General features: G+C 42.6%; 1 protein-coding gene and 1 non-coding gene across 2 annotated transcripts; one reads left to right on the forward strand and one right to left on the reverse strand.

Moving 5' to 3' along the window:
* Positions 1-16,057: 16,057 nt before the first annotated feature.
* LOC138888833 (small nucleolar RNA R71) lies at positions 16,058-16,164 on the reverse strand. Its single transcript, XR_011406412.1, has one exon. It is a non-coding gene; the product is annotated as a small nucleolar RNA R71 (small nucleolar RNA).
* Positions 16,165-17,540: 1,376 nt separating this feature from the next.
* Positions 17,541-20,771, forward strand: LOC138887824 (uncharacterized). The gene is made up of 9 exons (XM_070169612.1): positions 17,541-17,738; positions 17,845-17,952; positions 18,048-18,148; positions 18,207-18,450; positions 18,757-18,870; positions 18,979-19,109; positions 19,209-19,765; positions 19,869-20,110; positions 20,193-20,771. The coding sequence occupies exons 1-9, from the start codon at positions 17,541-17,543 to the stop codon at positions 20,769-20,771; spliced, it is 2,274 nt and encodes a 757-aa protein (XP_070025713.1).
* Positions 20,772-22,931: the final 2,160 nt, after the last annotated feature.

Below are 22,931 nucleotides of genomic sequence, written 5' to 3' on the forward strand. Positions count from 1 at the left end.
TTACTAAATTAAGCTAAAAACCTAATGTAATGTTTACAAGAATTAATTACTTCTAGATTAAAAGGGAAATTATTGATTTATAATTAAAATGCTAGAAATGCAGAATTAAACCAATTTTGTGATTTTCATTTTTAATAAAACACCTAATTTAATAATTAACCTTAAAATGTGAAAATAAATCCTAAACGCAAATGCAGTGTATTTTTGTATTTTCATGAATTAAATAAAATAAACATGCAGAGACAAATGCAAACAATAACAAAATGCTACGAAAATCTACGAGATTGCGAATAATGAAGAAAAATTATTTTGTTGAATCTATGGGAATAATTCATATAGGGCAAAAATCACGTGCTCACAGCTGCCCCTCTTTTCCCGGAAACACGAAGTGTTTTCGTATAAAGATAAAGTGAGCGGATACGAGCGATTTTTGCCCATTTGAATACTCCGTGGGAAGCATTTTTGAAAGATTTGGCCGCACCCTGCTTCCGAGGTTGCCTACATATCCTTGGCTATAAAGGAATCAGGTCAGTATAGTTGGGGAAGTTTTGGTAGTTGGGACTACCATGAAGCTGTGGTTTCACTGTTGCTGCTGCTGCTGCCTATTGAACCCCTTATTACACTATGATAAAATAAAAAGAAGCTAGACTAGACTATAATCTATGCATTACAAAATTCTATCTACATCTTCCAACTTGCTCTTGTGGTTCTTGTTGCCTTGTTGACTGGTATTCTCCTGGTGGAGTCCCCTTACTGCCGCCTTGAATTGTAATATGAGATGTTTCCCTTTCTCCAGGCGGGCACCTGATTGCTGAACTTCAAATGTAATCCCTTGTTCTCCAGGTGGGCGCCTGATTGCTGAACTTGAAAAATGTATTCCCTTGTTCTCCAGGTGGGTGCCTGATTGCTGAACTTGAAAATGTATTCCCTTATTATCAAGGTGGGCGCCTGATTGCTGAACTTGAAAATGTATTCCCTTGTTATCCAGGTGGGCGCCTGATTTCCAAAGCTTGAATTATATTCCCTTGTTCTTCAGGTGGGCGCCTGATTGTTGAACTTGAAAATGTATTCCCTTGTTATCCAGGTGGGCGCCTGATTTCCAGAGCTTGAACTGTATTCCCTTGTTCTTCAGGTGGGCGCCTAATTGCTGAACTTGAAATATATTCCTTTGTTATCCAGGTGGGCGCCTGATTTCTGAACTTGAAATGTATTCCCTTGTTCTTCAAGTGGGCGCCTGATTGCTAAACTTGAAATGTATTCCCTTGTTATCCAGGTGGGCGCCTGATTACCACATCTTGAAATGTATTCCCTTGTTATTCAAGTGGGCGCCTGATTACCAAAACTTGAAATGTATTCCATTGTTCTTCAGGTGGGCGCCTGATTACAAAATGTATTCCCTTGTTCTTCAGGTAGCGCCTGATTACCAAAACTTGAAATGTATTCCCTTGTTCTCCAGGTGGGCGCCTGATTACCAAATCTTGAAATATATTCCCTTGTTCTTCAGGTGGGCGCCTGATTACTGAATTTGAAAAATGTATTCCCTTGTTCTCCAGGTGGGCGCCTGATTATCGAAACTTGAAATGTATTCCCTTGTTCTTCAGATGGACGCCTGATTACCAAAAAATAGACAAAACAAAGAAAATTTTCTACCCCAGTTTGATGTTGGGCACATCTGTGAGTGTTAATTGACATGTTACCAAATATCTCTATGAATCTGAAAGCTAAATCTCATTATCCAGGAGGGTCCTGAAACTCCTATTTAAATGATGGCTTTAAAAATCTAAATTATATCTTCTAAAGGTGTGAATCCTGCTACATCTTGTTATCTTAAGAAAGTCTTAAACTACATCCTCTTATCCAGGAGGGTCTTGACAACAAAATATTAAATCTCATTATCCAGGAGGGTCCTGAACACTTAAAACTAAAATCCATTATCCAGGAGGGTCCTAAAATTTCAAATTGAATCTTATCCTAAACATGAAAATTTCAAAGCCAAACTTATATTTCCTCAAGGTAGAGCCTAGCTAGATCTTGTTACTCATGAACATTTTGAATTTTAACTAAGTCCCATTGTCCAGGTGGGCCCTGAATTTTTTTAAGATTAAACCCCATTATCCAGGAGGGTCCTGAAATTTAAAAACTAAATCCCATTATCTAGAAGAGTCCTAAAAATTTAAAAACTAAATCCCATTATCCAGGAGGGTCCTGAAACTCCTACTTGAATCCTATCTCAAACATGCAAACTTGAAACCATCATGCATTCATTGGGGTACATTTATGCTAGATTTTACTACTCATGATTGTTTTGATTTTTAAGCTAGGTCCCATTTTTTAGGAGGGTCCTGAAATTTTGAAATTAAATCCTATTATCCGGGAGGATCCTGAAAATTTAAAAACTAAATCCCATTATCCAGGAGGGTCCTGAAAACTTAAAACTAAATTCCATTATCCAGGAGGGTCCTGAAAACTTAAAACTAAATCCCATTATCCAAGAGGTTCCTGAAAACTTAAAAACTAAACCCCATTATCCAGGAGGGTCCTGAAACTCCTAAAATTAAATCCCATTATTTAGGCGGGACCTGAGATTTTGAAATTAAATCCCATTATCCAGGAGGGTTCTGAAACTCCTAAAATTAAATCTCATTATTCAGGCGGGACCTGAGATTTTGAAATTAAACCCCATTATCCAGGAGGGTCTTGAAAATTTAAAAACTAAACCCCATTATCCAGGAGGGTCCTAAAAACTTAAAACTAAACCCCATTATCCAGGAGGGTCCTGAAAACTTAAAACTAAATCCCATTATCTAGGAGGGTCCTGAGAACTTTTAAAATTAAATCCCATTATTCAGGCGGGACCTGAGAGTTTACCGTAAAACCTGTTTGGTGCTCGCCTTTCTTTGCGGAGGATTTCCCCGAAACAAATGAAACTTTCTGTCCCTGTTTCAATCAAAGAAAAATCTTGTTAGTTTAAAATGTGGTGGTTAGTTGACGGTATTCTTTGTTGAAGACCTCTTCGCTGCCATGCTTTGTTTTGATTGGCTTCCTCTGCACTGGCTACGAACCGCTTGACTTCCCGGCTGACTTTGGATGACCCGAGTGTTCTAAACCCGAACCGTTGTTTCACACCTCTAACCCCTTTAACTGAACCTCTGCATCTCCCATGAAATTACTAAATCATTCTACCGATGGAACTTTTGCTGGTACTTCATCCCATTTTACATCATGCTAGATTTAGTAGGCTCTGGTCGCATGGTGCTTTGCAATTTTGAAGCTGGTAGTGAGCTTTGAAATTCCTTCTTATTTGCTTAAATAGAACTTGACATTGGAAACATCTTAGAAAATAAACCCGAAAGAAATAAAATGTAATGACTTTCAAAGTTAAGGATAAGAAAATCCAAAACTGGAAGACTATCTAAAGAGATAAAGAAAAGAGACTTATCTGAGTGGAGCGGCTGACACCAATGATCATGACATTCATTTCGGATTAATCGGCCCAATTTGTCCAACCAAACAACTTTTAGTTTCCATACTTGTTGCCCCTGACTTTCCATAACCTGATTTCTTCACCAAAACCTTGACCTTGTTCGGTTTGTGGTGCCCTGAAGGATTTCACCAACAAGCCTCTCTCATTTGTTTATCTCTCAACTTACTTTCGCCTCAAGGTGCCCGTGAGGGTTTTCACCAATAAGACTCTCTCATTTTCAATATTTTCTGCTTGGACCAGAGTGTTGTTTTTTATATGAATCACCTCCACTTGCTTGACTTGGCATCTCTCGAAGACTGATTGAAAGGTCTTTCTTTGGACCGTAACATTGGCTTTTGGATAGGGTTAGAAAGAAAGGATATAAAAGGCTCAAAACAATTCGAATGAGTTCAAAATTACAACTTTGGGAATCAGATTTCTGACAACAACCACAACTTCTGCTCCAGTTTCTTATTTGGGGACTTTTTGGATTTTTATTTTGATGGGACCGAACCGTGAGGCTGTCTACGTATCCTTAAAAGGAATCAGGTCGGACGTAGTTCATGTCATAAAAATTGCTTTGTTGTTGTGATTTTCTCTTCTCTTTCTTTTTTTTTCTTTTTTTGCTCTCTTTTTCTCTTTTTGTTGTTTTTATTCTTCTTTTTCTTTTTTTTCTTCTCTTTTCATTCTTTCCTTTCTCTCCTTTCTCTTTCCTTTCTCTTTTCTTTCTCTTTTTTTCTTCTTCCTTTATTTATCTTTCATGCTTGTGTTTCTTATGTTTGCTACTGATTCCGAAAGAGAGGTATGAAAGAAAACAAATAAGTCTCAAAGGGGGTAACAAAGGATAAAGTGTTTAGATAGCAGAACAAAATGCCTTCATCATTCCAAATCTTCAAAAATATGACAAGTACAAACAAATATAAATTAACCCAAAGAAAATCATACATAGTATCTCTTGACCGCATCGGAATTGATGTCCATCTCTACATATTTGTCTTCTATATCCGTTAAATACAAAGCGCCATTTGACAATAATCTAGTTACGATGAATGACCCCTGCCAATTTGGGGCGAACTTGCCTTTTGCTTTGGCCTGATGAGGAAGGATACGCTTCAATACTAACTGACTCACTTCAAACTTCCGTGGACGCACCTTCTTGTTATATGCTCTTGCCATTCTCTGTTGATATAACTAGCCATGACAAACTGCTGCCAATCTTTTCTCGTCGATTAAACTCAATTGTTCCAAGCGGGTTTTGACCCACTCATCGTCATCGATTTCTGCCTCTGTGACAATTCGAAGGGATGGGAATTCCACTTCTGCGGGTATCACTACTTCGGTGCCATATACCAACAAATAAGGAGTCGCCCCTACTGAAGTACGGACAGCAGTGCAATAACCCAGCAATGCAAAAGGTAATTTCTCATGCCATTGCCTGTAACCTTCCACCATTTTTTGAAGTATCTTCTTTATGTTTTTGTTGGCCGCCTCAACTGCTCCGCTTGCCTTAGGGCGGTATGGAGTAGAATTGTGATGTGTAATCTTGAACTGCTGACATACCTCTTTCATCAAATGACTATTGAGATTAGCCCCATTGTCTGTAATGATCACCTTTGGTATCCCAAACTGGCAAATAATATTTAAGTGCACAAAATCAACCACTACCTTCTTGGTTACAGACTTGAATGTTTTAGCCTCTACCCACTTGGTGAAATAGTCTATGGCCACCAGAATAAACCTGTGCCCATTGGACGCTACTGGCTCGATTGGTCTAATGACATCCATGCCCCAAGCAACAAAGGGCCACGGTGCAGACATCGTATGTAATTCAAATGGTGGAGAATGAATCAAATCTCTGTGCACCTGACATTGATGACACTTGCGCACAAAACTGATACAATCTCGCTCCATGGTGAGCCAATAATAACCTGCTTGAAGGATCTTCTTTGCCAGAACATACCCACTCATGTGTGGTCCCCAGACTCCAGAATGTACTTCGGTCATAATAGTTGTAGCTTGCCTAGCATCTATGCATCTCAGCAGCCCAAGGTCTGGAGTCCTTTTGTACAGAACCCCTCCGCTGAAGAAAAAACCGCTTACCAACCGCCTAATTGTTCTCTTTTGATCACCTATGGCTTGTACTGGATACACCCCCAGCCTGATGTATTCCTTGATATCGTGAAACCAAGGTTCCCCATCGAGCTCTTCTTCCATCACATTATAGTAAGCATGCTGATCATGGATCTGAATCTGCAAAGGATCCATATAAGCCTTATCTGGATGATGTAACATTGACGCCAGAGTAGCCAAAGCATCAACGACCTCATTGTGAATCCTCGGAATATGCCCGAACTCTATTGATTGGAACCGCTGACAAAGATCATGTAAACATTGTCGATACGGTATAAGTTTTAGATCCCTAGTTTCCCATTCTCCTTGAATCTGGTGCACCAGAAGGTCCGAATCACCCAAAACCAAAACTTCTTGGACACCCATATCCATAGCCATTCTCAAACCCAAGATGCATGCCTCGCACTCGGCCATGTTGTTAGTACAGTAGAACTGAAGCTGAGCTGTAACAGGGTAGTGATGCCCTGTTTCAGAAACAAGTATCGCTCCTATCCCAACGCCTTTCATGTTAGCAGCCCCATCAAAGAAAAGTTTCCATCATGGCTTTGCAATCTGTTCCAATTCATCAATGTGCATTACCTCTTCATCAAGGAAATAAGTTTTCAAAGGTTCGTATTTTTCATCCGCGGGATTCTCAGCCAAATGGTCAGCCAATGCTTGTTCTTTCATCGCAGTCCGGGTCACGTAGAGAATGTCAAATTTTGTGAGCAAAATCTGCCACTTTGCGAGCCTCCTTGTAGGCATAGGCTTCTGAAAGATATACTTTAACGGATCCAAACGAGACATGAGGTAAGTAGTGTAAGATAACAAATAGTGCTTCAACTTATGTGCCACCCAAGTGAGGGCACAACACGTCATCTCAAGATGAGTGTACTTAACCTCGTAAGATGTGAACTTCTTGCTGAGATAATAGATGACCTGCTCCTTCCTGCCGGTAACGTCATGCTGACCCAACACACAACCAAATAAATTGTCCAAGACCGTCAAATACAGAATCAAAGGTCTCCCTAGTTCTGGCGGGACCAACACAGGTAGGTTTGACAAGTACCCCTTTATCTTACCAAATGCTTCCTAACATTCATCTGTCCACTTGACCGCAACATCTTTCTTTAACAATTTGAAGATAGGCTCACAAGTTGTCGTGAGCTGAGCAATAAACCTGCTGATGTAATTCAATCTCCCCAACAGACTCATCACCTCAGTCTTGTTCTTTGGGGGTGGCAATTCCTGGATAGCTTTGATCTTTGACGGGTCTAATTCAATACCGCAGCGGCTGACTATGCATCCCAACAACTTTCCAGACGGAACACCGAACACGCATTTTGCAGGATTGAGCTTGAGATTGTACCTGTGAAGCCTTTGGAAGAGCTTTCTCAGATCTCTAACATGGTCAGACTGCTTTCTAGACTTTACAATCACATCATCCACATAAACCTCGATCTCCCTGTGTATCATGTCATGGAATATGGTTGTCATTGCCCTTATGTAGGTTGCCCCAACATTTTTCAAACCAAATGGCATGACTCGATAGTAGTACGTTCCCTAGGGCATGATGAATGTCGTCTTTTCTGCGTCCTCCTCATCCATTAAGATTTGGTGGTAGCCCGCATAACAATCCACAAAAGAACCAATCTCACGTTTGGCACAATTATCGATCAATATGTGGATGTTCGGCAATGGGAAGTTATCCTTGGGACTTGCCTTGTTGAGATCTCGATAATCAACACACACCCTGGTCTTACCATCCTTCTTCGGCACAGGCACAACATTGGCTAACCAGGTGGGATACCGGGTGACTCGAATGACCTTGGCCTCAAACTGTTTGGTGACCTCTTCCTTAATCTTCACACTCATATTAGTTTTAAATTTCCTCAGCTTCTGCTTGACAGGGGGAATGTCGGGTCGGTGGGCAATTTGTGAACCACCAAGTCTGTGCTTAGACCCGGCATGTCGTCATAGGACCATGAAAAAACATCTTTATACTCGAACAGTGCTTTAATTATCTCCTCTCTGGGTTGTGGTTCAAGATGGACACTTATTTTAGTTTTCCGGACATTATCTTGGTCCCCTAAATTGATTGCTTCCGTATCACTCAGGTTAGACTTGGGTTTTTCTTCAAAATGGCTTAATTCTTTACTAATCTCTTCAAAGGTTTCATCCTAGTCATATTCCGATTCACCATCACACTCTATTTCTTGAATTACTATTTCAGAATTAGATTGGCTTTTAAGACTGGGCCGGAGATTCTTCATGCATGTCATATCATTGAAGCCAACATAAAAAGAACTGTACAAGGAAGAAAAGAAAAACAAAAACTATCATGAAGGAAGAAAAAGGGAAATTGCATTTCATTGAAATTAAAGATAGCAAGGTTTATACATCCAAACGGACGGAACATAGCATCTGAATTACAACCCTGGAGTAATCCAGATAAACTGAAAGAAAATCAAAGCAAACTACCAAAACTCCTTCCTGGTGGGGAGAGGAGTAGCTTCCCAATTGTTAATCTTTGCACTGGGCCCAACAAATTGCACATCCGCCTTACTCGAACCTTCTCCAGCCTCTAACACGTTCACATCGGCGAATAACCTCTCGAACTTTTCAATCACATCTCCATACATATCAACCACTGAACTGGGAACCATTATTACTGGGCGCTTTCTAGTACCAGGCCTGACAAATGATCTAGAAAGATGCGGGACCGGCTTTGGAAGGGCCCATGCCTTCTGTTTCATTTTTCTGTCTCTTCTTACGTCTGCGACTGTGGGCTTGAATCCCAAACCAAATGTATACAAGTTTTTAGGAAGAGAAACTGGTTGTACGATACCTTGCAAAGATGCACCCAAACCCTTGCCCAATACAAAACCAATTTTCAACATTTTGGTAGCTACCATGACTGATGCGGCAGCTACCCTCGGGGTTGGAACGCACTTCCCTTCTAGAATTTTCTCTACCGATACTGTGTCAAAAACATGATAAACCCATGGCCCCTTGTCATCCTCGAACTCTATGAACGGAACAATGGCATCGCTGGGAACACTCCAATTATCTTTGCCGTGCACAATGATTTCCTGTCTATCCCATTCAAACTTGACCATTTGATGCAGAGTAGACGGGACCGCTTTGGCAGCATGAATCCAGGGTCGACCTAACATTAGATTGTAAGAAACAGGCACATCGAGCACCTGAAATTCCATGGTAAATTCAACTGGCCCTATTATAAGCTCAAGCACTATGTCTCCGACTGAATCTTTCCCTCCACCGTCGAATCCCCAAACGCAGATACTGTTCTTGTAAATTCTTTCATCATCCACCTTTAACTTGTTCAAAGTGGAGAGAGGGCAAATGTTTGTGCTGGAACCATTGTCTACCAGCACCCGAGTAACCATGGAGTCTTCGCATTTCACTATCAGATAGAGGGCTTTATTGTGCTCGGTACCCTCCATTGGCAACTCATCATCAGAAAAAGTGACTCTGTTCACTTCAAATATCTTGTTAGCTATCTTTTCCAAGTGGTTTACTGAGATTTTTTCAGGAACATGGGCCTCATTCAGGATTTTCATCAAAGCCCGACGGTGCTCGTCTGAATGGATCAATAATGACAATAATGAAATCTTGGCCGGTGTCTTTCTCAACTGCTCCACAATGGAATAATCCTGCGCTTTCATTTTTCTCAAGAACTCCTCTGCTTCTTCCTCAGTCACAACTTTCTTCGCCAATACTGGGTTGTCTTTGGAGCTTTTAGCTTTTCTCAACTCTTCGGGGGCAAACCATCTCCCCGATTGAGTCAAACCATGGGTCTCACATACTTCTTCTTTAACTTCTTTCCCCTTGTAAGTCACTGTCACTCGTTCATAATTCCACGGGACTGCCCTGCTGTTGACTATTGGTAATTGAGTTACCGGCTTGATAATGATAGGGTATATGCGGGCACCTTCCACAATTACAACAGGTTTGTTCGCCATTCCCGGCACAACCACTTTCGCTCTTTCATGTTTCCCTGCGGCGTCACTTGAGGACCCCTTCTTGAACACCACAGATGGTTCACTATTTGCCCCATTCAACTTGATCGCAGACTTCTCACTTGTTGATTTTTCGAACGGCCTGGCATCACTGGACCGAATCATCATGACAGTTTGTGAAGGCTTCTTAGGCTCCCCTTTCTTATGCACTATCTCAATCATATTCATCTCTTGATAAGCTGGCAATGGGTTCTAGTTGATATTAGGTGCCTCCGGAGTTTGGACCTCAATCCGATTAGTATCAATGAGCTCTTGAATAGCTGTTTTCAATTGCCAACACTTCTCTGTGTCGTGCCCCGGGGCACCAGAACAATATTCGCAACTCACGGAGTGATCAAGATTCCTCGGGGGAGGATTTGACAATTTTGGTTCAATCGGACTCAGCATACCCAATTGTCTCAACCTGCGGAACAAATTGGTATAGCATTCTCCCAATGGAGTGAAAGTCTTCTTCTTCTACAACCTCTCATTCTTGGTGGCCTGATTGGGTCGGAAACCTGTTCCAGGGGGATTTCGGTAGGCTTTTGGGGGTGGATAGGCATTTTGTGGAGCTGGGTATGTATTTTGTGGGACTGGCGCACGCCATTGTGCATGCGCGGGAGGTTGAGTGTATGTTTGTGCGTGATGGACAGAAAAATGGGGATCTGGCGGTGGGTAGTAGTGTCGTGGTGGGCTATATGGAGTGTGGTGGTAAATTTGGTGATAGGGTCGGAGCTGGTTGTAGTAATGTGAAGGGCCCCTGGATCCGACCCAAGCTCCCGACTCAATTATCGCAACATCCTCTTTCTTCTTCTTCCCGAGTACACCCCCAGTACCATTTTTGGATGGCCTGGGTGGTTGCTTTAATTGCTGAGTAGCTCATGATTTTATTAGACTTGAGTTCTTCTTCTACCATGCCTCCCATTTTTACAACCTCATTAAAGGACTTGCCCACTGCTGACACCAAATGACCAAAATAAGTGGGCTCCAAGGCCTGCAAGAAATAATCAACCATCTCGCTTTCTTTCATCGGAGGGTCAACCCTCGCTACTTGCTCCCTCCAACGGAATCTATATTCCCTGAAACTCTCACCAGGCTTTTTCTCAATCTTTGTCAATGACAGACGGTCTGGGATAATTTCAAGATTGTACTGAAAATGACAGGCGAAGGCTTGGGCCAAATCGTCCCATGTGTACCATCTATTGTGATATTGTCTGGTATACCATTCCAATGCCGATCCGCTCAGACTTTGGCTGAAATATGCCATCAATAATTCATCTCTTCCGCCTGCCCCTCTCATCTTGCTGCAAAATCCTCTTAAATGTGCTACTGGGTCACTATGCCCATCGTACAGATCAAACTTAGGCATCTTGAACCCTGCTAGTAACTGAACATCTGGGAACAGACATAAATCCTTATAGGCCACGCTTACTTGACCTCCCAAACCCCTCATATATTTGAATGATTGTTCCAAGCTTTTGACCTTTCTGATCATCTCCTCATGTTCGGGATTTTTGGGTGGCTTCTCGGTCTCTGCCAGGAGATCAAGATGAGGGGTGTAAGAATACGGTTCTGGAACTTTGAAGGTGGGATCAGGGGGATAATACCGGTTGTCGTGGGTCTGGAACAGAGGCTCACTGGAAGACCAATGTAATGCAGCAGGTGGAGGTGCCACAAGACGGGCGTGACTGGTGGAGGAGGGTATGTGACTTGTTTGGGTGGTGGAGCTTGTGATGTATGGGAAGTGGTGCCATAGCACTGTTGGTAGAGAGGAAAGGCCGGAGACGAGTTCACAGTGGGAGGTTCCTGAGGTTGAGCCAATAGTGGGATATAAGCAGAGTTGGCGGGATAGACCGGTGGTGGATGCCCCTTTTCCCAGGCCTGGTACATTTTAGCCATTTGCTGCTTTAACTTATACATCTCTTCCTTCATAGCATTAACATCCAATTCTTCCACCTTTTTTGACGGATCAACAATACTTGCCTCTGGTTCTTGGTTGGCCATATTCAGCTTGTCTTTTGATCGGGTGTTGTAGGGGTGAGTTGCCAGAATGCCAATCAACTAACCACCTGCCTGAACTCAGTACATCAACAACAACCTTGTTAGTGATTAGGGCTTTAACAAATTGGTAACCGCACATTTTGGGGAATGAATGCACCTAAGCAGTTAACCGTTTCTATTATGCATTTAATCGGCTGCTTGCGTCATCCCGGCCTTTCCTTATTTCCATTTGCAATTTCTCTTTTCCTCCTTTTCTCTCTTTTCATTCTGGCCTTTGCTTTTCTTTGTTTTTATCCTCTCATTTCCCTCTTGTTTTGCCATTGTTTTTTCTCTTGGTTTTCTTATTTTTCTCTCTTTTCTTTTCTTTTTCTCTCTTGTTTTTCCTCTTTTTTTTTCTTTTTCTTCTCTCTTGGTTATGGTCGAATCCTATGGAGATTGCCTACGTATCATGACCCCGCTTGAATCAGGCCGAGCGTAGTTCTGGGAGATAAGTGTGAAAATAAATAATAAAACATTTTTTGGGATTTTCAATTTTCATAAAAGCAAATGCTTTGATTACAAAGGCTCAAAACTAACAGACTCTAAAAGAAACTAACAGACTCTGATGCAAGGACGAAATACAGATTTCGAATATAGACTATCATACTCCCACAAAAGAAAATACAGACTCGAAAACAATTGACAAACTCCAGCAGAAAGAAAATACAGACTCAAGACAACTGACAGACTCTAACGAAGAAGGAAATACAGACTCAAATGAAAAATCATGAATACATTAAAGCTCCTGGTACCCGCAGGACATCATTCGGTCTCACCGCGGGCCTATATGCAAGATCCCTTTGAAGTCTATCCAAGTCACTCATTATCTATTTAACAAATATCTTTACTGCCGCGAAGAAGGTGGTGCGAGTCATATCCTCATAGGCTTGGCACTTCACAACAATGTAATCGGCTATGGTTCTAATTCTTTCTCCTATGACTCCTTTTTCTTGCAACAAACGCCCGATCTGATGGGCCCTGGTTTCCAAAGTTTGCTCGGTTGCATGATTCTGCTCCTGAAGTTGTTGCAAATCTATTTCTAATTGTGTCAATGTTGTATAACAATGTTCCCTTTCAACCTTGAAATCTTTCGCCTGTTTGGTCATTTTGTTTTTCGTGGCGATGACCCTTTTCTTTAATCATGCGACCTCATTGTCGTATTTTTCTTTCAACTGCTTAACCAGGCGTGCTCGTTCATCCACGTTTTTAGCCAACTGCTTTCGAATCCTGGTTAGTTCACTTTCTACTTTATTCAAATCAAAACTATAGTCACTCACTTTCTGCCTCAGGCTACCTATAAGTTTTTCATCTTTGGCACTTTGGGCGGGGTTTTCTGCCTCTACTTTCATTTTCTTAATTTGGGCTCGGAGGGCCTCGTTTTCTTTGGCTAGCTTTTTCTTTTCACCTTTGTCCACCGCGGCTTGTAAGCTATTCTCGAATTGAAGTTCTTTGACTTGTTTCTCCAACTTTCCTATTGTGGCCCTGTTCTCATTCTCCTTGGCCAACCAAGCCCACTGTTCTTGCGACACCTCAATGAATTCTTGAATGTGAGGCCTTTTGGCTGGTCTTTCTGGTTCGGCCCTTGCAGTGTTCTTCTTTCTATACCAGGCAAGATAGGCGGGTGAGACTTCGCCTCTAGATAGGTCACGCCCTCGAGTGTTCACCATCAAATACTGGCATTCGTTCCAAATAGAACGAACTGTTTCTTCATGAAACTGGCCGTCGGAACTAACCTCGATCGCATAATTACTAAGATCTTCATCTGGGTGCATCACCTGATACCTTCCCAACTGTCTCATTACCCGGTAAGGAGCATAGGGTTGAATACCTCGCAGACCCATTAGGAGGAAGTAAGGACCAGTGGCGGGCATATACACAATTTCTTCAACAGGAAGCCAATCTAGTGTCCATTGTATTTGTCCCGCAGTGATGGAACGAAGGCGGGATACCCAATCTCCAAACCCCTCAGGCAGCTTGAACCCTGAAATCCTTATGTCAAACTCTTCAATGCAACTTTTCTCTGTGGATCCGTAACTCATATACTGAGGGCGATGACACAGGTGCTCGATCATCCACATCTGTAATAGCAAATTGCATCCCTCGAAGAAATCCGCCCCAGCTTTACAAGCTGTGAGAGCTCGGTATATCTCAGACACTATCATAGGGGCAAAAGTGCTCTTGGCGTTGGTAATCAAGAACTTGATGACTCCAGCCACCTGCAAATCGATATTCCCGTATTTTCGGGGAAACACCACAAGGCCTAGGAAAGCTACCATGAAGGCGAAACGCCTATGCTCATCCCATTTTGTTCGGTTCCCTTTACTACAAACCCCATTTTTCGGATCGTTGAACCCTCCTACATGCCCGTACCTCTGGTATATAAAACGTAGAGTGGAAAAACCACCCTCCAACTCGGAGTACGGGAATCCCTTGCTTATCTTTAGCAAATCCATGAATTTGTGAGAGTTAACGGCTCTTGGAGCGATCAGATACTTATGCCTCAGTGATAGTAGGCTATATAGTTGATATTTACACCTTAATATGACCATACTTTGTTGTTGTTTTATAGATATATTGCCAACAAAATGCTCTAAATAGTGTTCTTTTGTTTAGCAGGGAATATTATATGAGAGGAAGCAACATGGAGTGTTTTTGGGGCAATAATGTGAAGAAAAACGCCCACTCGAGAAATACCCGAACATCAAGAAGCATAAATGGTCCGGGCAAGAAGGCCACCGCGGTGAACTGTTCAATCGCTGGAAGTTGTGGACCAAAGTGTAATTTCGGGGAAACTTTTGTAAAACCCTTATAAGCTTTAGACATTCGCCCAACTGAAAAAAGGCTAATTTTAGACTACTTTTGGAGGAAGAACAAGTGTGAGAAGATCAACCAAACATTAGAGTTCTTCTATCTCTTTTTGATTCTTGCAATTTTACATTATGAACAATTTAGTAGTTCTTCCTTATTTTGTTATGAGTAGCTAAACAATTATCTAGGGTTGATGGAACCAATTGTTGGTTGAAGTTTTGATTCAAATTGTTATAATCGAGCCGGATTTATGATATGATTGTTCAACTATATTTTGTATGGTGATTAATTGAATGGGCCCTTGATTAATCGTGTCTAATCACCTTATATTGCTTGAGAAAGAATATTGGGTTAGATAGCTATTGAACAACACCACTTTTGGGTAATTGAAGAGATTCTTTACTTGAACTTAAAAGTGGGTTTAGAGATAACAAAACTTTGGTGGGATAATCTAGAGTTGTATACCCATAGTCAGCTAAAGTAGTTCGAGAGAATGCTCTAGTAAATTATCGTAGTTGATTGAGAGATAATTACGATAGCCCATAACTCTTAATCCTCATAGAGTATTACAGCGAAATTATAGCGGACGAGTCAAGACTTAAACTAGCAATTGGGGAAATCACTGCCCTAGACCTTTTTACCATTGAATTATCTTTGTTTTAGCTTATTGTTGTTTTTAGTAAGTAGTTGAAGTCGTTAAACAAAAACCCAATCTTTATTGATAAAAAATCTTGCATCTAGAGATTGATTGAGTTGATAATAACATTGCTGGAAAGTGTAATAGGTAGGTTAGTTCCCTGAGGATTCGATTCCGGACTTAAAACCGGATTATATTTGCAGCGACCGCTTTGTCTTTTAAAAGGCATAGTTGGGCGTTATCAAATTTTGGCGCCGTTACCGGGAAACTAACAGTGTTATTTATTACAACTTAGAAGTAGTGTTAAAATTATTAGTTCAAATCAAATTTCAAAGGTGCTAAACAAATTTTCATTGAAATTCTAACGTTTGAACTCTTGTGGAATTCAGGTGTATGCCTAGAAATTCATTGAGGACTGGAGAACTGCTTGAAGGACTTTCAAACCCCGAGAAAACATTCAGAGCATTTAATCGTGCCAACAGGAGGATCCAACAATCACAACAACCACCTCAGCTTGACCTTGACATGGGTGACGTAGAGAACGTCAACGGAAACATCAGAGACAAGCAAGCTGACCCAAATGTCAGAGTGGTGGCACCTCTTATGCCCGAAGCTGCACTTTATGACTGGGCTCAACCTACAGTTGACAACCTAGCAACTGCCATAGCTGTACCTGCAATACAAGCGGAGACATTCCAGATCACCAACAACATGTTGCATCTACTGCAGAATAAGGGATTGTTCTTCGGGTCACACATTGAAGACCCTCAACAACATTTGAAAAAATTTCTGTCAATTTGTGTGACTCAAAGATAGCCAAATGTGACCCCAGAAGCTATCAAACTATTACTGTTCCCGTTCTCTGTGACTGGGGAAGCTCAGACTTGGCTGAATTCGCTCCCAATCAATTCCATTGTCACCTGGGAGGAATTAGTAAAACAGTTTTTGAATAAATTCTACCCACCCAACAAGACTGCAAGGCAGATTGATGAAATATTGTAGTACAAACAGCAGCTGATGGAGACCTTGCAAGAAACTTGGGAAAGATTTAAAGGGATGCTAGTGAAGTGTCCTCACCATGGCATTCCAGACTAGATGCTTGGCCAGAGATTCTACATGGGATTAGCTGTCAATCTAAAGGCCAATGTGGATGCTTCAGCTGGAGGTGCATTTTTTAGTAAGACATTCACTGAGTGCAAGGTCCTTCTGGACAAGATGTCCCAGAACTCAGGGTGGATGACTAGAGGTACAACACTGGCACCCATAGTGCATTCAGTGCCTCTTGACCCAAATAATTCGCAGGCATAGAACATGGCCACACTTCTAACGCAGATGAGTATTTTGACAAAGAAGATAGATGAGATGGGTACCAGATAGGTGCATATTGTTGACACGACAAATGGAGGACTGTGTACACCCTGTGTTAATAAGTCCTACGTGTGTTCATGGAGCGGAGAAGGCGAAAATCAAGGGGCAAGGGAAGATATGAATTATGTTAACAACTTTGAGGGTCAGAGACAAGGAGGACAACAATGGAGACCTGCACCAAATCAGCAATACATACCCAACATGCCTCAGCCTGGGAGCATGCAAGCTCAAGGCCAATTGGTGCCATAGTACCAAAGACAACCAGGCTACCCACAACAGAACCAACAATAGTTGACATATCAGCCACCTCCTCAGCAGCAAGATAACAACATGGTAGAGATCAGGGGGATGCTCCAGCAACTCATTGGGACAAACGGTAAGATGCAAGAAAACTTGGCAGTACATGATTCAGCTATAAAGAACATTGAAACTCAGTTGGGGCAGTTATCTATGGCTTTGAATAATCGCCCCCAGGGAACATTGCCAGCGGATACAAACATTAACTCTAAGGAGCAAAACCCGAATCAGCTAATGGCAGTAAGTCTTCGGAATGGGAGAGATTTAGACAAGGAGAAGGAGGTTGCACAAGCCAACAAGGAGACTACACCAGCCACTCCAACTCCACTAGAGGTAGAAGAACCAACAAATCTGACTGAAGTGGTAGTTGAACAGGGTCAAGATGAAAAGGGTAAGGCTAAGGTAAACGAACAAGCTGCAGAATAGGTGGTGCCTCTTGTGCTACGAACCCCAACAGAGAGAAGTCAACAAGCAGTGCACAAAGGGTGATACCTGCACCATTCCCTCAAAGATTGGTAAAACAAAAGAAGGAAGATCAATACAAGAAATTCATGGAGATGCTGCGTCAAATTCAGTTGAATATTCCTTTGATGGATGTCTTGAGGGAGATGCCAAGTTATGCAAAGATGACGAAAGACCTAATGTCACTGAAGTTTGATTTTCAGGATCTATCCACAGTGACTCTAACGCAGACGTGTAGCGCAGTAGTGACCAGACCAATGGCTCAAAAGATGTCCGACCCAGGTAGCTTCACTATTCGTTGCACAATTGGGAGTTACACCTTTGCAAAGGCATTATGTCATTTGGGAGCCAGCATAAATTTGATGTCGTTGGCTGTATACACAAACTGGGCATTGGCAGAGCTAGACCGACTTCGATGTTACTGCAACTGGCCGACCGCACAGTAAAAAGACCTACTGGGATTCTTGATGATGTATTGGTGCAAGTGGAGAAGTTCGTGTTCCCCACAGACTTTGTTATTCTGGATTGTCAGGTAGATGAGGAGATACCTATCATTCTAGGTAGGCCATTTTTGGCCACTAGGAGAGCCCTGATTGATTGTGAGACTGAACGATGAAGAAGTCATATTCAATGTTCAGCACTCCATGAGGAGACCCAGTGAGTATGCGAATTGCTCTCTAGTGGAGGCAGTGGATGTGATCCTGCAAGAAGATGATGTGACCCTAACTGCTAAGGATCCATTGGAGGCATGTCTAATAAATTTAGAAGAAATGGATGGTGAAGGGTTGGCGAGTGGGTTATGGCATAGGAAGGACAATGATTTTGGAAAAGGGAACCTCAGTTCGAGTCCCTTGAGTTAGAGAAAAGAGCTACACCCCCAGCAAAGCCATCGGTAGAGGAACCACCCAAGTTGGAGCTGAAGCTACTCCCAGCTCACCTCAGGTACGTTTTTTAGGTCCCTATTCTACATTGCCTGTGATTATATCATCCGGTTTGTTAGATGTGCGGTAGAACAGCTCTTACAGGTACTGCAGGAAAGCAAGACTGCCATTGGCTGGACTATGGTAGATATAAAAGGTATCATCCCAGCCTTCTGTATGCACAAGATTCTCTTGGAAGAAGGGCACAAACCTTCCAAAGAACATCAACGAAGGCTGAACCCGAACATGAAGGAGGTAGTAAAGAAGGAAGTGATCAAATGGTTAGATGCGGGAATCATCTTCCCCATCTCAGATAGCAATTGGGTCAGCCCTGTCCAATGTGTACCGAAAAAGGGGGGAATAAATGTTGTGCAAAACGAGAACAATGAGTTGATCTCAACTCGTACAGTCACGGGATGGCGGATTTGCATGGATTACCGAAAATTGAACACAGCCACCCGGAAGGACCACTTTTCCTTACCTTTCATTGACCAAATGTTGGATAGGCTGGCCGGGCACTCGCACTTCTATTTCTTGGATGGTTATTCGGGGTACAATCATACATCCATAGCCCCCGAAGATAGAGAGAAAACATCCTTCACTTGTCCATATGGCATCTTCGCCTTTCAGAGAATGCTTTTTGGGCTTTGTAATGCACCGACAACATTTCAACGGTGCATGTTAGCCATTTTCACAGACATGGTGGAGGATATTATGGAGGTCTTTATGGATGATTTTTCTATGGTGGGAGATTCATTCGAGGACTGTCTTCACAACTTAAGAAGAGTTCTCAAAAGATGTGTGGAGACAAATTTAGTGTTGAATTGGGAAAAATGCCATTTTATGGTACAGGAAGGGATAGTCCTGGGACACCGAGTGTCTAGTAAGGGAATTGAGGTCGACCATGCCAAGATGGACGTGATTGAAAAACTACCACCGCCCACTTCGGTCAAGGCAGTGAGAAGTTTCCTTGGACACACCGGGTTCTACAGGCGATTCATCAAAGATTTCTCCAAAATTGCTAACCCATTGTGCAAACTCCTTGAAAAGGATCACCCTTTTGTGTTTTCTAATGAATGCAGGTTGGCATTTGAGGAGCTGAAGAAGAGATTGGTGACTACACCCATCATTGTTGCACCCAACTGGGAGCAACCGTTTGAGCTCATATGCGATGCCAGTGACTACGCCATAGGAGCAGTCTTGGGGCAGCGACAGGGTAAACTGATGCACCCGATTTATTATGCAAGCAGAACGCTGAGCGGTGCACAACTCAATTACACTGTGATGGAAAAGAAGATGATGGTTGTTGTTTTTGCATTCGACAAATTCAGGTCATACTTGATTGGCTTTAAAGTTATTGTTTACACTGACCATGCAGCAATTAGGTACCTTATAGAAAAGAAAGAGTCAAAACCACGCTTGATTCACTGGGTTCTTCTGTTACAAGAATTTGATCTGGAAATACGTGACCGAAAAGGGACAAAGAACCAAGTAGCTGACCACCTCTCAAGGTTGGAAGGAGCTGAAAAGAAGCTAGAGGTTGAGGATATAACAGAGACATTCCCGGATGAACAATTACTGGCAATGACAATGGAGGAGACACCTTGGTATACTGATATTGCTAATTATTTAGCAAGTGGTATTGTACCTTATGAACTCTCCTCAATTCAAAAGCAAAAAGTTCTTCTGTGATTGTCGATATTATTATTGGGATGAACCTCTATTGTTCAAAATATGTGTAGATAACATGATCCAGCGGTGTATCCCCGAGAAAGATCAACATTCTGTTTTGCAGGCTTGCCATGCTTCACCATATGGTGGGCACTTTGGAGGAATTCAGACAGCAGCGAAGGTGTTGGAGTCAGGCTTATACTGGCCTACTCTGTTCAATGATGCTCATGCCTGGGTCAAAAGCTGCGATGAATGCCAAAGAACTGGCAACATATCTCGTAGACACGAGATGCCAATGACCACAATTCAAGAGGTGGAGATTTTTGACTTATGGGGGATTGACTTCATGGGGCCATTCGTTATCTCGCATGGTAATAAGTACATATTTGTAGTAGTTGACTATGTCTCCAACAAGGACTGACTGGGCAAAGAAATTGGATGATGCATTGTGGGCATACCGCACAGCCTTCAAAACCCCTATTGGGATGTCACCGTACAAGTTGGTGTTTGGTAAGGCATGCCACTTCCCAGTTGAGCTAGAGCATAAAGTGCTTTGGGCATTGCGACAGTTGAACTTAGACATAGAGACAACATGCACTAACAGAGTCACGGGACTACATGAGCTCGAGGAATTCAGGTTCCAGACCTTTGAGAGTGCTAGATTATACAAAGAAAGAATGAAGTTAATGCATGATAAGCACATCTTGGATCGAAACTTCAAACCCGGAGATCGAGTGTTGTTATACAACTCGAGATTGAGATTGTTCCCAGGTAAGTTAAAATCCCGATGGTCAGGACCCTTCAGAGTGGTGAAATTGTTCTTAAGTGGAGCTGTAGAGATTAAATCAGAATATGGGACAAACAAGTTCACAGTAAATGGGCAAAGGTTGAAACATTACCTTGGCATGTCCGATGAAAAAGGGGATAGAGTGGTAATCACTTTGGGAGAGCCCCAGTACGCGGATGAGGAGTGATGATCAAATGCTGGCGTCGTGTCGCGACGTTAAATCAGGCGCTGCGTGGGAGGCAACCCACGGGTGTGTTAATTAGGTGATTAAAAAAAATGCACCCAGCACCGCGACCGCGGCAAACCGCGGTGGGAGGCAAACATTCTGCCTCGGATTTTTAATCCCACCGCGACCGCGGTGAGGCGTAAACTTTCTGCCTCAGATTTTCCAACTCACTGTGGCCGCGGTGGACCGCGGTCGGTCCAGGTAAGTCTAATTTTTTTTTCCGTTTTCTCTTAATTCTTTTCTTCTTTTTTTTTCCAACCCAAAACCCCCCTTTTAACCCCAAAACCCACGACCCCCTCCCCTATATTCCCACTTTTTCTCTCTCTCTAATCCTTAACCTCCCCAACTCCTCTCTTCTTCTTCTTCTTCTTCTTCTTCTCCTTCACCACACCACCCTCATCTTCCATTCCTCTCCTCCTTTACCCCTTAAGGTAAGATTCTAACTCTTCTCTCTCTTTTCTTTGGCATTGTGTTGCTATTATGTGATTTTATATGGTGTTGGGATATAATTGTTGGTCTATATTTTTTTTTCTATCTTCTTATTTTTGTTTTGCAATTTTGTCTTTGAGCTGATTGGTGAAGGGGCTGTAAATTGCATATTTGAATGGTGTTATTGGTGGGTGATTGAATGAAGTAAGTGTGGGGTGAATTGGTGTGGTAGTATACTTATTTGGGGAGGAGCTTGGATGTACCCATGAGGGCTAGATGTGTCTGGACGGCAATTTGCTTGCAAGGTGTTTGGGAAATTGCCCCAATAGCGTGTGACATGGATATGGTAAAGTCTGAGTAACCATCCATAGTCACATATTTTGCATACTCACTAATAAGCGTTTCATTATATGACAGGTACAATGAGCTCCTACAGGAAAAGACGAAACACCGGACCTTCCATCAGTGGACCGAGCAGCTCCTCATGATCTAGGAGCCACACCAGTGCATCTTAGTTCGACAGCACTCGGTTTGTCTCCAACGCAGTGGAGAATAGGTACAACCAGAAAATAGCTAAGAAGTTACAACCAGAGGTACACATTGATCGAATGGCTTTGGAGGTGGAATGCCCCAATATGTTGAATGAGCTGCAGAGGTGTCAGCTGGACATTTTCTTCGAAGTACCGGAAGAAGCTAATGTTCAATTAGTAAGGGAGTTCTATGCAAACCTGCCAGAACATGAGAATGGGGTTGTGATGGTGCGCAATACCCCGATAAATACATCCCTTAACGCCATACGCAGGGTATACAGGCTGCTTGTGTTTCGGGGTGACTTTGATCCTTATCGTACTTTTAGCGGAACAAGGGCCTTGTGGGGCACTCTTCTGGATACTATTTGTGGGCCGGATGGAGAGCACCTATGGATCAAGCACATGATTACTCTCAACTCGCACTGTCTGAATTGGGAGGCCAAATGTTGGCTCACCATTGTCAACAGTCGTTTGTTGCCATCCAGCAACACGACAGATGTTAATCTACCACAGGCGTCCGCAATCCACTATTTCATGTCCCATACTGATTTTGATGTGGCCCGGCTGATTCATGAAGAGATGTTCATTCGATCACCTGAGCTTATCAAGGGTCACTACTTCCCTTCGCTAATCACCCGGTTGTGCCGTATTGCTCGAGTCCCTGAAGACCCTCGGATTGATGTGAAATTGCCACTAAAAGCCCCATTCCGGGCGAGAAAAATTGGAATTGGACGAGAACCGGTGGTGAATGTTGATGACTCTGATGCTGATTCGGCTGAGAATGATGATGATGATGCTGAGGTAGCTGAGGTTCCCCCTCCTCCGAGAGTTGATGTGGCAGGCCCGTCCCAGCCACGCCGGAGCACCCGTATGACAGCTTTAGAGTAGGATATGGCTGGGTTGCATACCTCAGTCACTGATTTGGGTGCCCGTGTTGATGCGGTGGCCGAGAGGCAAGTGAAATCGGAGAAGAAATTCTTGGGCTGGTTGAGAGCACTGGGACGTGCATGCAACGTGAACCCAGACATTGTCTCCAATCAGGAGTGAGCTTTCAGGGAAGTTCCTTAACCTCACTGTTCTTTAAATTTTGAGCTATGGGGACATGTCTTTATTTTAAGTGTGGGGTGGGGATACTTCATTGTATGTTGTAATTGTAATAATT

This window comes from Nicotiana sylvestris, chromosome 3 (assembly GCF_000393655.2).
Source record: "Nicotiana sylvestris chromosome 3, ASM39365v2, whole genome shotgun sequence".
NCBI lineage: Eukaryota > Viridiplantae > Streptophyta > Magnoliopsida > Solanales > Solanaceae > Nicotiana > Nicotiana sylvestris.